This window comes from Balaenoptera acutorostrata, chromosome 1, assembly GCF_949987535.1.
Source record: "Balaenoptera acutorostrata chromosome 1, mBalAcu1.1, whole genome shotgun sequence".
In the NCBI taxonomy this organism is placed as follows: domain Eukaryota; kingdom Metazoa; phylum Chordata; class Mammalia; order Artiodactyla; family Balaenopteridae; genus Balaenoptera; species Balaenoptera acutorostrata.
This window is the reverse complement of record NC_080064.1, coordinates 75,219,720-75,233,705: the sequence shown is the minus strand read 5'-3', so window position 1 is coordinate 75,233,705 and position 13,986 is coordinate 75,219,720. Positions and strand designations below refer to the sequence as shown.

The window sequence follows — 13,986 nt, the reverse complement described above, 5'->3', positions numbered from 1 at the left end:
CAGGGAAAAGACGGTGGTATTTCTGTTAAGTTGGAGATGTTGTGTCTGCAACAGAAAAAGAAAGATGACTATGATAATAGGCACCCTACTAAAAGTTTCCCTTTTCACACTGCCTGGCTCATTCTCTGAATTATAGCAGTTCTCTCTGCCAGTGGTACTCTTGTCTGCCCCTAGGCCCTTGAGGGCAGGAACTGTGTCTTCTAGTTCAGTGCTGGCTTGTGAAGGTACTCATATATTTGAATGAATCGGTAAAAATATCTTTGGGAATTCTCTGGAGGCTTTTTGATCATCGGCTTCGATAGATGTAAAACCCCTGGAATACCAAGCTATCATCTTACTGAGATTTAAATAAGACACAGCTTAAAGAGTCTCTTTAGAAATGAGAGTCGAGTTAGGTAGAGAGTGATGACATGTGTGGGGTACAGGGCATACATCACAAGGGGAGGTGAGAGCCGAAAAGATTGGTCCACTGTCTCTATTTTTCCCTGATCAGACCCTGGATACTTTGTGTAGCATGAGCTTGGATAGTTAGAGCTTGGATTTAGTCTGTTAGACTTGGGTTAGAATTTTGACTATATACTTGCTACTGATGTGACTTGTAAAAATTATTTAACTTCTCTGAGTCTTCATGTATGCATCTGTAAAATGGGTGTATTAGGAACTATGCTGTGGGATTAGTGTGAAGAAAGTTCCTGCAATAGTGTATGGAACATAGGTTTTCAGTATTGTTCCCCTTTTCCATATAAAATATATGATGCCCCCCTTACTCTGGTATCTAAGTCAGAATATATGTTCTAAACTTACAGCGTGCACACACGTGTGTGTGTGTGTGTGTGTGTATGGGAGAGAGCAAGAGGACAACTGAGTTTCATGTAAAACTCTGGGGTCAATCCTGCATGAATGTTAAGGATATGTTATGTTAATATACTTTGATTTAGAGATGAGTTGAAAGAATATTTTTATTTTTGGCCTTATTGTCACAGTTTTGGTAATTAGACCTAGGAATATAGTTTGATTATAGGACTTAAACTTATGTAAGATATTTCTTAGGTTGTATTGTACACCTGCTTCAAGACCTTTTTGTTCTACAGAATTCATTTTGAACTCTTCTATTTTCCATTCAAGCCCCTGCACCATCTGACTCCAGTCTTTCTGTTCACATTTTTTTCTCACTATTTCTCTAATTGAATTATGCTGGTGTCCTCAATGTCCCCCCAAAGTGCTAAGGTCAACTCGACCTTCTTGGCCTTTCCCCCCGTGCTCCTCAAATGTCCCCTGCCCAAGTTATGCACATATTTCAGGGTTTCTATTATTCTTTCTTCCTTAGAGAAACCTTCCAACTTCCTTAGTTACCTTGCTTCTCCGAGCTAAAGAACTCCTAAAGGGCTTCTCTGAACTCCTAAAGCTTTTGTTGGTAGGGAAAATGTCATAAGTGGGATCATACATGAAAATAAATGTTGAAAGTATGCAAAATCACTTTCTTTTATTTTAAAACTAGAAACCCACCTTATCTTTAAGGACAAATTAATTCACAGCTGCCAAACTTTAATTTCTATTGAATATATTCAGGATTAATTAGGCATTGAATCTTGACTAGATGAATTGATCATTTTATAGAGACCTTTTATTTCATTACTTTTTGACCCTCTTACTTTTTCTTTTTTTCTTTTAAGCTGATCTTTTTTGGGCTAAGTAACCAGATGGTGGTAGCTTTCAAGGAAGAGAACACTATAGCATTCAAACACCTCTTCCTAAAAGGATATATAGACCGAATGGATGACACATATGCAGTGTACACACAAAGTGACGTATACGATCAGATCATCTTCGCAGTGAACCAGGTAAATCAAGCACATGCATTCTTCACTTGGGAAAAAGATTAGACTGGAAAATTGTTAGCAATGTACATAATAGAAACTGACATTCAGTTGTACAAGGCTGAACATTTTTTAATGAAATATGTAAATGACATATATAAAACAGTTAAATTTTTTTAATGTTGCCAACAAACTTTAACAGAACTAGAAGTTGAGAAGAGCTTTTGTTTAGTAACAGAGAGACAGAAACTTTAAAGACTTAATTAAAAGAGTCAGAGCTAGGGCTTGGCATGAGAACCTCAAAGGTTTAAAATGATTAACCATGATCTTGGTTGTAAGTAGTCATTAAGTCTTCAGAGTTTATACTTTCAGGGACCCTTAACAAATAATGAGAATATTAACTTTGCAGAGTGTGTATAGTAACCAAGACCTGAAAGTTCATTTAAGAAATAAGTAAGGCCTTTATGTCATATATGACAATGATTTGATTGTAATATTGATTAACTGCCTCAAAAAGGAAGCTTGTTTTTCATACAGATGATTCAAATTTCTATTCACAGTTTCTGATCAATTTGTTTTTGCTACAAATAGTACTTTCTCAAGTCCAAAATCTCCTATTTTGTGGGACTCGTTGGAAGCTTTCTTGAAGTCAGTGTTTCTAACCTGAGTTAGCCTGTAGATAACATTTCAAAAATATCACAACTCTTCTTCAAAAAATTATTATAGTCCAATTACGTCTCTCCTTATCCTGGAGACAAACTATGCACAGTGAGATAAAATACGTATTTGTGACGCTAAGGCTTTCTGATTGCATTCAGATTACAAAAATTGGCCAGAAATCTATAGTAATAGAAGTAAGCTGCATATGTTGTTAAATAGAAATATGCCCTACAATTTGTAAGGTAAAAAATAGTAAAATGCTGGAGATATTCAGCTTTGAGATTCTTGTTTTAAGATTATTAAGTTTATCTAAAGCTACTCTGAACCAAATTGGTAGTTTGGTTTTTGGCGGGAGGGGCGGGTAGAGGCAAGATGTAAACAGTTCATTAAATTCCTCCTAAAACATTTTTACCTTTTTTATATAGTAAGCCTAAGAGCAGTCTTAAAAATATAATATTTGGCATTCAGGCCATTCTGTTTATCAGATTTCCGTATTCTATACAGAATTGCATGTAGATTCCTTGTGCTAGTACATAGGTAGATAATATTAATTGGGGTGGGGTTTACTTAGGGCAAGTGACTCCCTATCATCTTCTGGGCCCTATCAGGCATTTTATTTTATTGTTTTTGAATTTTATTTTATTTTATTTTATACAGCAGGTTCTTATTAGTTATCTATTTTATACATATTAGTGTTTATATGTCAATCCCAATCTCCCAGTTCATCCCACCACCACGACCCCCAGCCCCACTTTACCCCCTTAGTGTCCATACATTTGTTCTCTACATCACTATCAGGCATTTTAAACTGAAGGTAAAAAGTATCTTGATCACAATATTCATAAATAAAGTTTTGGTTGTTAATGAGGTCAGTTATTCTACATGATTCCAGAGAACTGAATAGAGAAAATATAGACTGATATGAAAGAAAGATCTTTGTTTGCTGTAAGGAAATCTCTTGATAGTTGCGGTGATAGTCACCAAGGAGAACAAACAGATAAGACAGTAGCTTCTCAGTCCTTAGAGCTAGTTCCATGACTAATTAGTTTTCCTGAAGAGTAGAACCCTAAAATGCCACCTAACTGCATAACCTCTAGGGTTCATCCTGATCCAACACTGGTTATAACAGCATCACTTTTGTTTAGTATATATGTTTATGTATTTGAATATCAAAGACCTAGTTATTTTTATACTATGTCCTGGCTTTTAGCAATCAGTCATGTTTGGGCCATCTTTACTGGGTTCCTTCTTTCATCTGCCCCTTAAATTAAGGCAGTTCTCAAAGGCTTGTCCTTTTCCTACAGAATTACCTCCTCTATACAGCCTCAGACATTGCCAAGAGAGGTGACCCTGAACCATTTGCTCACACTGCTGCATGCAGATAGCTCACGAGCACCTCAGAACCACTCCGTCCAAAACGGGTTCCTGTTCTCTTCCCACCTGCTCCCCAGACATGTTTCTCTTTCTGATCACTTGCTTAGATTTAAAGGTCTCAGGGTCTTGGAACCATTTATTCTTGCAGCTCAAGCATAGTCTGTACATCCCTACTTCTGGTTGGCTTCCCTCCTTCCCCTCCCTACCATTTCTTGACTGTTTTCTAAAGGATTCACCTAAAATCACAGATTTGATTGCATAATACTCCTCATTTTATACATATAACAGTGTTCAGTGCCACATATTAATATATTTATTCCACGAAGGTGGAGGTACGTCCCAGGCACTCAGTTGTTTGTGAATGAATGAAAGAGCTCAAAAGATTCATGTGTTCAGATCAGGTCATCACAGAGGGACCACAAAAAATCTATCTATAATCAAGGAGCAATCGGTTTTAATCTGCTTTACTTTGGGTGCCACATTACTCAGGTAAGGATCTTTAATGTGTTTTTATATTGTCATCCAAAGGGTGACCTGGGGCCCATGGATCTGTGTGAAAAACTACTTCCCTCAAGGCAGAGCTGCAGAGGCAAGTAGGGACAGATGTCCAGCCTGATGAATGCCCCACAGAGGCCATAGCCAGTTAGGTGCCCCATCAGTCAGTCCTACAGGTCACCTGCCTTTCAACCATAGTCCCACATCACATTCCGGTCCCAGAATCCTCTGACTCAGGCTCCGGAGCTGCCCTTTAGTTGGACATGGTCCTGCCACTTGCCCCTGACCACTGTCGACTGAAGAAAATGCATAACCTAAAAGTTGAGAGCTATGTTTTATTCAAGGACATCGCTGCAGACTTCAGCCCGGGAAGGCGGCCTCTCAGATAGCTCTGAGGGACTGTTCCAAAGAGGGTTTTTGCTGAAAAAAAAGAAAAACAACAACAAAAAACCCTTGTAATGAAACATCAAAAGATTACTGCTAATCATAAAAAACAGATATCTCAAATTAATGATTTTAGTGCCTTTCTATGTATGGGAAGATGCAAGAGTCTGGGCTCATGGCAGTTATTCCTTTGACATGCATCTTAACGATCCAGGACCAGTAATCTGTTTTTCTCCATCCTGAATTCCCCTCAGAGCACACCCTTGATGCCACTGCAGTGGCTGAAGGCCTGATGGCAGGCAACACTTGTCGTTTATTGGAGTGGCAGGCAACACTCTGCCTACAACTTCCAGCTCCTGCAGGTGCTCAGACCTCCACGAGGAGCCTTATTAAGATAGCAAGGAAGTCTGGCTGTAGCATCACTTATAACGTTAGCATGTACCTGAAGCCCTGCACTTTGGATCTTTCGTGTCTCAAGGTCTTACAAGGTTTAAGACACAAGTTTCTAAGGTAGGAGGTTCAGATCTTTAAGTAAGTCCTGTGGGGACTGCCTCACAAGGAGCGGGTGCTCAGAAGGGCTACCGGGCCCCTTGTAGGTGTGACTGCTTCATGACCCCTGCTTGCCTTTCTGGCTTCACCTCCCGATACACATCCCCTATTCCAGGCACACTGGTCTCCTTGGTACTTTACCGCATTCGATATCTTTTACCTCTTTTTTCATTTAATGTACCGTTTACCTCTTACTCCCCGACACCCCAATGTGAAACTACCAATTTGGCTCGGAGTAGCTTTATAAAGACTTAAGACACTTATTTCCTTGTATGGAAAACAAACAGCTCACAACTGAATATCTCCAGCATTATACTATTTCCCCCTATATGTAGGACATAACGCTATTTAATGATTTATGCAGCTTAATTATATCTCTGTAGATTTCGGGCTCGTTTTCCCAATCCCAATGCTAGCAGAAAGGTTGGTACCATAATCGCAACTCCTATCCTAGCAACTTACCATCTTGGTGTGCATAGATTAGCCCTAGTGAACAAAGATCCACTATCACAGCGGTCCCTAACCTTTTTGGCAGCAGGGACCGGTTTCTTGGAAGACAGGTTCTCTACGGACAGGTGGCGTTGGGGATGGTTCAGCGATGGGGAGCAGATGAAGCTTTGCTCACTTGCTGCTCACCTCCTGCTGTGCAGCCTGATTCCTAACAGGTTGCGGACCCCTGCGCTATCACGTTATAGTGATTTTCACCTCACTGTTAATTTGACTCTGTGTCTCATACTGTTACCTGAAAACTGGGTTTGCCTCTTGGTGAATGTCACGCCAAAAGACACAGCCAAGCCAAAGGTCGGGAGAAGGAAGGCTTTATTACTTGCAGCAAGTAAGGAGAACACCAGGGATCTTTCCCAAAGCAGTGTCTCCTCAAACAGCAAAATTGGGGAAGTTTTAAGCTAAGGGTACATGTATAATCATGAAGGGGCTTGGGCGGTCAACAGAGTCCAAGTTTTAGTTGATTGAAGTCACGAGGGTCAGAAAAGGTCAACATCATCATCCCTTAGATTTCAGTTGACCTGGCAGTTAAGTGTTTTGGGCTAATCTTTACCATTGAAACAGAACTGGGAATCTTTACAATTGATGTATTATCTTTGCTGTTGTTACTTCTCTTGCCTGTTTCTGCATTCTATTGTTCCCTTAATATTATTACTGAGACCTGTTGAAGGACCAGCATTAGATCACAAAAAGGCTTAGGCCAAAAATGGCTTCTCTTATGTCAAGAAAGCCATGCCTGTTCTCTTTCTCGAGGGACCTCCCCTACCCTATCTGCTTACAGTATTGTTCTAAGTGCTGGGGTTAGAGCAGTGGACTTGATAAATTCCTTGCCCTGTGGAACTTACATTCTAATGGAGGAGATGGATTTTAAACAGGTTTAGCCAAAATCAGTTGATTTCCAACAGTGATGAGTGCTATGGAAAAAAAAAATTAAATGGCATAAAATATTAACAATGGACTCAGGATGGTCAGAAAAGGCCTCTCTGGGGACTTGAAGTCTGGGGAAGAATATTTCAGGCTGAAGGAGTGGCAACAGCAAAGGCCCTAGAAGCTAGAAAACATTTAGTATGTTTAAGGCAAGTGTGCAAAGGAGTAAGGGAAGGGCCAGGGATAGGGCTATAGGTCTCTTGGGCTTAATAGGCCCTGGAAAAGAGCTTTGAAGTTTATTCTGAGAGACAGGAAGCCATGGGAGGGCTTTCAGTAAGAGAAAATTGCTATAAAAGTGACCAAGCTGTATTCTTACAAAGATAAAGATTTTAAAAATACATTACTTTTAGACAAAGTTTTGCTGGTTATCCTGGAACAATTTTATCCCACTTCCTATATTATAGTAAAGCAGAACTCTGACTTTATAGGAAATAGTTCAAAGATAAATAAAATTTATATTCACATTAAATGTAAAAGTCAGTTCCTAAACATAGTTATTTAAAGGCGGAAAGAACCTGAGAATTTATTTAAGGTTAAATTAAGCCTCTAATTTTGCAGAAAAGAAAGCAGCAGCTCATAAAGTCTATGACTTGCTCAAGGTCACAGAAATGAGACTTGAACCCAGAACTCTAATTAATTCAAGAGTGCGCTTTGCCCTCTGCGGTCCTGGTGCACAGTAGCATGTTAATCACTCTGCATATTAGCGTGCAAGTCTCCACATGGACAGGAGGTGGGAACCTGTCGTTTCAAAGGCAGGGAGGGAGGGGAATCGTGGCTTCACTTCCACCTGGCTGGGTGTTCCCCTTCTTCTGTTTCTCTTTTTGGTTGAAGTACTTGCAGCTACGCAACGTCTCAGTTGGGAATCACGCTTACGAGAACAAGGGCACGGAGCAGTCAGCCATGGCAATCTGTCAGCACTTCTACAAGCAAGGAAACATCTGTCCCGGAAACGATACCTTTGACATTGATCCAGAAATTGAAACTGGTGATGTTCTTCTATAAGCTAGAACTTCCATTTTTAACTCCTTGATTTATACTTATTTATAAATCAATTTATACTTATTTATACTAATTTCATCTCTGAAAACATTGATTTGGCCTGTGCTATTAGGTCATAGTAAGAACCTTATCAGAGTTGTGTCAGGTACTTCACTATAACTCATGATTCTTAAAACAAACAAACAAACAAAAAACTCCACAAAAACCAACGAGGCAAGTTTATTATTATCCTCATTTTATAGAAGACTGAAGTGCAGCTCAGAAGGTTAAGTGATCTGCGCATGATGGAGCTAGTAAGAGGCAGTGCTGAAATTTGACCCAGGCCATGCCCTTAGCCACTTTTTTCCACAGCCTCTCTGCTGGATAAGCCAGTTAAATAGACAGATATTGTCCTTATAAAACAGTATGCTTGCAAATTCTTGATGTATATAAAACTCTGTCTGCTCAAGAGCACTTCACTATTCAGTGTCTTTGGGGTAGGCTGGGCGTGGGGGGGCGGGCAGGGAATGAAAACCAGAACTTAGAATAGCACAGCTTATTCTTATTAGCAAAGTTCTATTTGCAGTTTGTATCTAAAACATTAGCTTAGGTCAAAAAGTAAGTACTTTTAACAATAGCCACTGGGACTTTTTCTTTGAGAAGAATAGTAAAGGATTATAGTACTGACTAGTGAAAACCTTCTAATATGCTATCTTCCTTTTTTAAAACAGTGTTTATTGAGGAAAAATTGGCAACACATAATATTTTTTAAAAAAAGATCCTTTAAACATAGAAAATTTTATCTTAGACGCTACAGATGCTTCAAACCTATGCTTAGGATACAAAAAGGAAGAAGGGCCTCAAAGTTTAGGCTTAAAAAGACAGAAAGGAAGACGGCATGCTATAGAAGACTAGTGAGATAGAGTTCAGATCTTTCTCTACCCCCATCCATTCCAGAAATGTTATAGTCACGTATTAAAAACAAATAAGTCACTGTAACCACGTGGTATGGATGTTTAGCTTTAAAAATCTTAATTTACAAAAATACCAGAATCTGAACATCTAGTTTTAAACATATGATGCTTTCAAGATGCAGTTTTCTATATTTATTTTAGGCGCTATATTACGGTTTGTTCCTTTCTATGGCAGAATGTTTCTTTGTGGAGCCAGATGAACCTTTTCACGTTGGAACACTAGAAGAAAATAAACTCAACTTAATGCTGGACTTTCACAGGTGAGGGAACAGATGGGAGTGTAGCTCATGTTTGTGTGTATATGTTTTCACTGCACTGAAGTCTCCTGTCTTCTAGACTCATAACAGTGGAGCTGCAGTTTAAATTGAAGGCCATTAATCTGCAGACTATTCGTCATCACGAGCTCCCGGACTGTTACGACTTTACTCTGACTGTAAGTGTGGGCTGGGCTGAATTTGATTCCTATCTGGAGAAAAATAGTTTTATCTAGTTACAGGTTTATTTACTTGTATTAAGGGGTGATCAAATGTATAGGATGTTCCCATCCCACTTGGATGTGCACAGGGGAAGCACTGGTTCAGCTAGCTCTATTTTGTTATGAAGTAGTCCCTTCTTATCTGCGGTTTTGCTTTCTGAGGTAAGTTACCCTAGGTCAACCTCGGTCTGAAAATATGAAGTGGAAAATGCCAGAAATAAATTTTAAATTGCGTGTCATTCTGAGTAGCGTAATGAAAAATTTCTGACCCTCCCCAGATATGAATCATCCTTTGGTCCAGTGTACCCACCCGTTAGTCACTTAGTAGCCATCTCAGTTTTCAGATCAGTTGTCCCAGTATCACAGTGCTTGTGTTCAAGTAACCCTTATTTTACTCAATAATGGCCCCAAAGGGCAAGAGTAGTGATGCTGGCAATTCTGATATGCTAAAAAATTCCTTTAAGTGAAAAAGTGAAAACTCTCAACTTAATAAGGAAAGAAAAAAAAAAGTATGCTAAGGTTGTTAAATCTACAGGAAGAAGAAATCTTCTATCCATGACATTGTGAAGACGGAAAAAGAAATCCATGCTAGTTTTGCTGTTGCACCCCAAACTGCAAAAATTATGTCCAAAGTGTGTGATAAGTGCGTAGTTAAGATGGAAAAAGGCATTTAATTTGTACAAGATATTTTGAGAGAGAGAGAGAGACCACATTCACATAACTTTTATTATAGTATATGTTATAATTGTTCTGTTTTATCATTAGTTATTGTTGTTACTTTCTTACTGTGCCTAGTTTATAAATTAAACTTTATCATAGGTATGTATGTATAGGAAAAAAACATTGTATATAAGGTTTGGTATTATCTGCGGTTTCAGGCATCCACTAGGGGTCTTGGAATATATCCCCTATGGATAAGGGGTAGCTACTGTACTAACTTGTTTACTTGTTAATTATATGTCTTCTGTACCTCAATGTAAGTTCTCCGAGGGCAGGGACCTTGTCTTATTCACTGCTGTGTCTTTAGTACCAAGAACAGTGCCTGGCACAGAGTAGGTCTTCAAATACAAAAGGAACAGAGGTTTGTAGGCTCTGTATGGTCAGCTCTCAGCAGTCAATGGCAGTCTGCTTAAGGTCATTGCCAAGGGTTCTTGCTACCGAGTTTCCTCACTGTGGATGTTTGTAGCCTTTGGGTTTTGCTCACACTGCCTCCCTTGCGCTGCCTCTAATTCTCTGGTTAGCTTCCTCGCCTTCAGCCTACCCTATCACATCTATGTTCTCTGTCTTCCAGTTGCAAATGGAGCTTTTGATGCTCTCTAGGCAGCACAAGATGCCCCTCATGTGAGTTCATCACTTCACGAGGATCAGAGTCAGTAGTAACACAATGCTGTATTGGCATATGCAGGACAGCACTTGATGACAGCTTGCCTTCATGTGGTCCAAATTTCTATTACTTCAGCAGTAGTTTGTATCAAAAGTTATGTCCACGATACTCAACTAATTGGCTGTAAGAAATCAAGTTTTCAGAAATTGAGGTTAAAAATATTTTCAGAATATAAGATAATGTAATAATTATGCATATTATTTAATAAGAAAAAGCACTAATTCTATAAGACTGTTTTTATTTGGGCTACAGATTTTGATCTTAATATTAACCAGCAAGTTATGAATTTTCAAAATTACTTGATTTTTTAAAAATTGAGCTATTATACACAGTCTTCTCTCTTCTCTCTCTGTATCTCTGTCTGTCTGTCTGCCTCTCTCTTTCTCTCTGTCTCTCATGGAAAATGATACTTTTCAGAAGTCTTATAATCCTTAAAGGCTTTGGTCAACTGACAGCTCCTTCATGGACCCTTTTGTGATTCCTCAGTTAGCAATACATTCTGTGTTCTGAACTCCCAGATTTTGTTTTCATTTTTGTATTTTGTATGTCTTACCACCTTCTCCTTTGTTTTAGGATTTTGTAGGTCTTTATCATCAACTGTACTAGACTGAAAGCTCCCTGAAGGCAGGAACCATTTTATCTTTTCATCCCTCAGAGAACATAGTAGGTGACTCAAATATTTGTTGATTGAGTAAACAAAACACTAGATCCTTTGTCATGACTCACTACATCAGTAAAAGCAACTTGGCCTTTAGCCACATGCAAATGTCATACTTTTGCCATTCTTGTAGAATTATCCTGAGCTATATCTGTGCAGTGTGGATTTAGCAGTGCATCTCACAGAACTGTGGTGGAACTTATATTCTATCAGGTAGTTTGATAATAAATGCCATTAGTGCAACTTCATTGCCATAAGTAAACATGAACTGGGGCAGCATGCCTGATATAAAATGCAAGGTCTTTGGAGTCAGACAAGCCTAGATTTTAATGTCAGCTCACCAGTAAGTAGCTATGTAACTTTAGGCAAATTACTTAATTGGTTTGAGCCTCAGTTTTCTCATTTGTAAAACAGAATTAATGCCCACCTACCTGACAAAATTGTTGTCAAGATAGAAGATAACATATATGAAGGACCTACCAAAGTATATGGTATGTAGTAGATATTTGATTCATTCAACAGCTGTTTATTAAACCTATCCTGTGTGTGCCCAGTTGGATTTATAATGTAAAAGTAGTGCATTAGCATTCATTCATAGTAGTTTGATAAATTCTTGCATCCTGTATTTTGAAGCTGTTTATTAGGTGTATAAACATCTAGGATTCTTGTGTTCACTTGAGCTGACTCTTTTATCATTATGAAATGGCACTCATTAACCCTAGTCATATTCTTTACTCAAAAATTTACTTTGTCTGATGTTAATATAGCCATTCCAGCTTTCTTTTGATTAGTGTTAGTATGGCATATCTTTTTCCACCCTTTTAAACTTATTTGTGTCATATTTAAAGTGGGTTTCTTGTTAGGCAGCATATAGTTGAGTCTTGCTTTTTTTATCCAACCTAAAAATCTCTACCTTTTAATTAAGGTGCTTATTACATCATTTAAATTGCATGTGATTGTTAATATGATTTCTCTCTTTTTCTGCCTTCTTTTGGATTGAGTATTTTTTAGGATTCCATTCTATCTCGTATGTTACCTTATTAACTATAACTGTTTTATTATTTTAGGGTTTCTAGTACACATATGTAACTTATTACAGCCTACCTTCAAGTGATGGTATACCACTACATGTATAGCATAAAAACCTGACAGTATATTTCCATTTCTCCCATCTTGGCCTTTGTGTTATTGTTGTCATACAATTTACTTCCAGATATAAACTGGAACAATACATTGTTATTATTTTCACTTTAAACAGTCAGTTATCTTTTAAAGCAACTTAAATAACAAAAAGTCTTTATATTTGCCCATGTAGTTATCATTTCCAGTGCTTCATTCTTTTGTGTAGCTCCAGGTTTCCATCTGGTATCATTTTCCTTCTGCATGAAGGGCTTCCTTTAACATTTCTTATAATGCAGATCTGCTGGTAATAAGTTCTTTCAGCTTCTGTATGTCTGAAAAAAGTATTTCACCTTCATTTTTTAAGAATAGTCTCACTAGGTATAGAACTCTAGTTTGACTGTTTTTTCCCCAGTACTTTAAAGATGTTGCTCTTTTACAAACTAAAAATGCAAACAATACAAACTGCTGTCGCTGCTAAGAAATCTGCTGTCTTCTTCATCTTTGTTCTTCTGTATGGGATGTATTTTCCCTCCTCTGGCTGCTTTAAAATTTTTCTCTTCATCCCTGATTTTAACAATTTGATTCTGATATGCCTTGATGTAGTTTTCTTCGTGTTTCTTGTATTTGGGGCTCATTGAGTATCTTGGATCTATGGGTTTATAGTTTTCATTATATTTGACATTTACTCAGTGTTATTTCTTCAAACGCTTTTCTGTCTCTTTCCCCCCACTCTTCAGAGATTCTAATAATATGTATATTTGGGCACTTGAAGTTGTCCCACAGCTCTCTTTCTTTCTTTTTTTTTTCAGTCTTTTTTTCTCTTTCTTTCATTTTGAATAGTATTATTGCTGTGTTTTCAAATTCACCAATCTTTTTTTTTTCTGTACTATCTAATCTGTTGTTAATTATACCCAGTATTTTTTCTTCTTCATTTAAAGAATTCAGCTTCTTCTAAACCTTACTTAGATGTGATTGACATTAAGCCAAAATTTATTTAATGAGCACCTATTATTTGTAAGGGCCTGAGGCTCTTTGTGTGGGAAAAGCATGGTTTTTCCTTGGCAAGGATTTCTGACTCATTCAAATAATACTGAGCATCTTCCTTATGTGAGGTTGTGGGCTGGTTCCTTCAGCAGCAATGTCCTTGGTTGCTTGTCAAGGGAAGAAACTTACAGTCGAACATGAAGAGAAACAGAGTAACTAAACTTATTAAGTTTATTTGAAATCTTATATCTGAAGTGGTATCTGATTACCCCACACGAAGATTTTCAATAAAACTCATTTCAATGACAGACTTTAAAAGAACTTTTCTTTTTTCTTTAGCACTTGAGAGATGAGGCACCAAAAACAAAAACAAAACCCCCAAATCAGACTAATTTCCTTAGCTTGCCTTCTTGGTCTATGCAAGGGGAAAGTGGAAGGAGCTAGAAGGGGAAGACAATGGAAGAACTATGAAAGGTGTTCTGGCATGGCTTTGTCCTTTTTGGTGCCTGGTGTCCCAAAATGGTTATCACTGAAGCCAGACATGCTGTTGGTTCCCTGTGACCACACCTTTTGTAATACATGTGGTTCTATAGTGATGAAGAAATCTGGTCCTAGAAGGAAAATCAAAAAAGCTCCATTTGAAATGTTTCAAGACAGAAATAATGAGCATCTGTGTTAGTAAGAATTACAACAGCATTAAA

General features: G+C 38.1%; 1 protein-coding gene across 1 annotated transcript in view; it reads left to right on the top strand.

Annotated features, from left to right (window-relative positions):
* The window catches only part of MCOLN3 (mucolipin TRP cation channel 3), a 35,658-nt gene that overhangs the window by 7,406 nt on the left and 14,266 nt on the right, over positions 1-13,986 (top strand). Inside the window, exons 3-6 of the mRNA XM_057534714.1 lie at positions 1,674-1,841; positions 7,542-7,695; positions 8,838-8,922; positions 8,999-9,095. Coding sequence (XP_057390697.1) covers positions 1,674-1,841; positions 7,542-7,695; positions 8,838-8,922; positions 8,999-9,095 — 504 coding nt within the window. The remainder of the gene's footprint in view (positions 1-1,673; positions 1,842-7,541; positions 7,696-8,837; positions 8,923-8,998; positions 9,096-13,986) is intronic.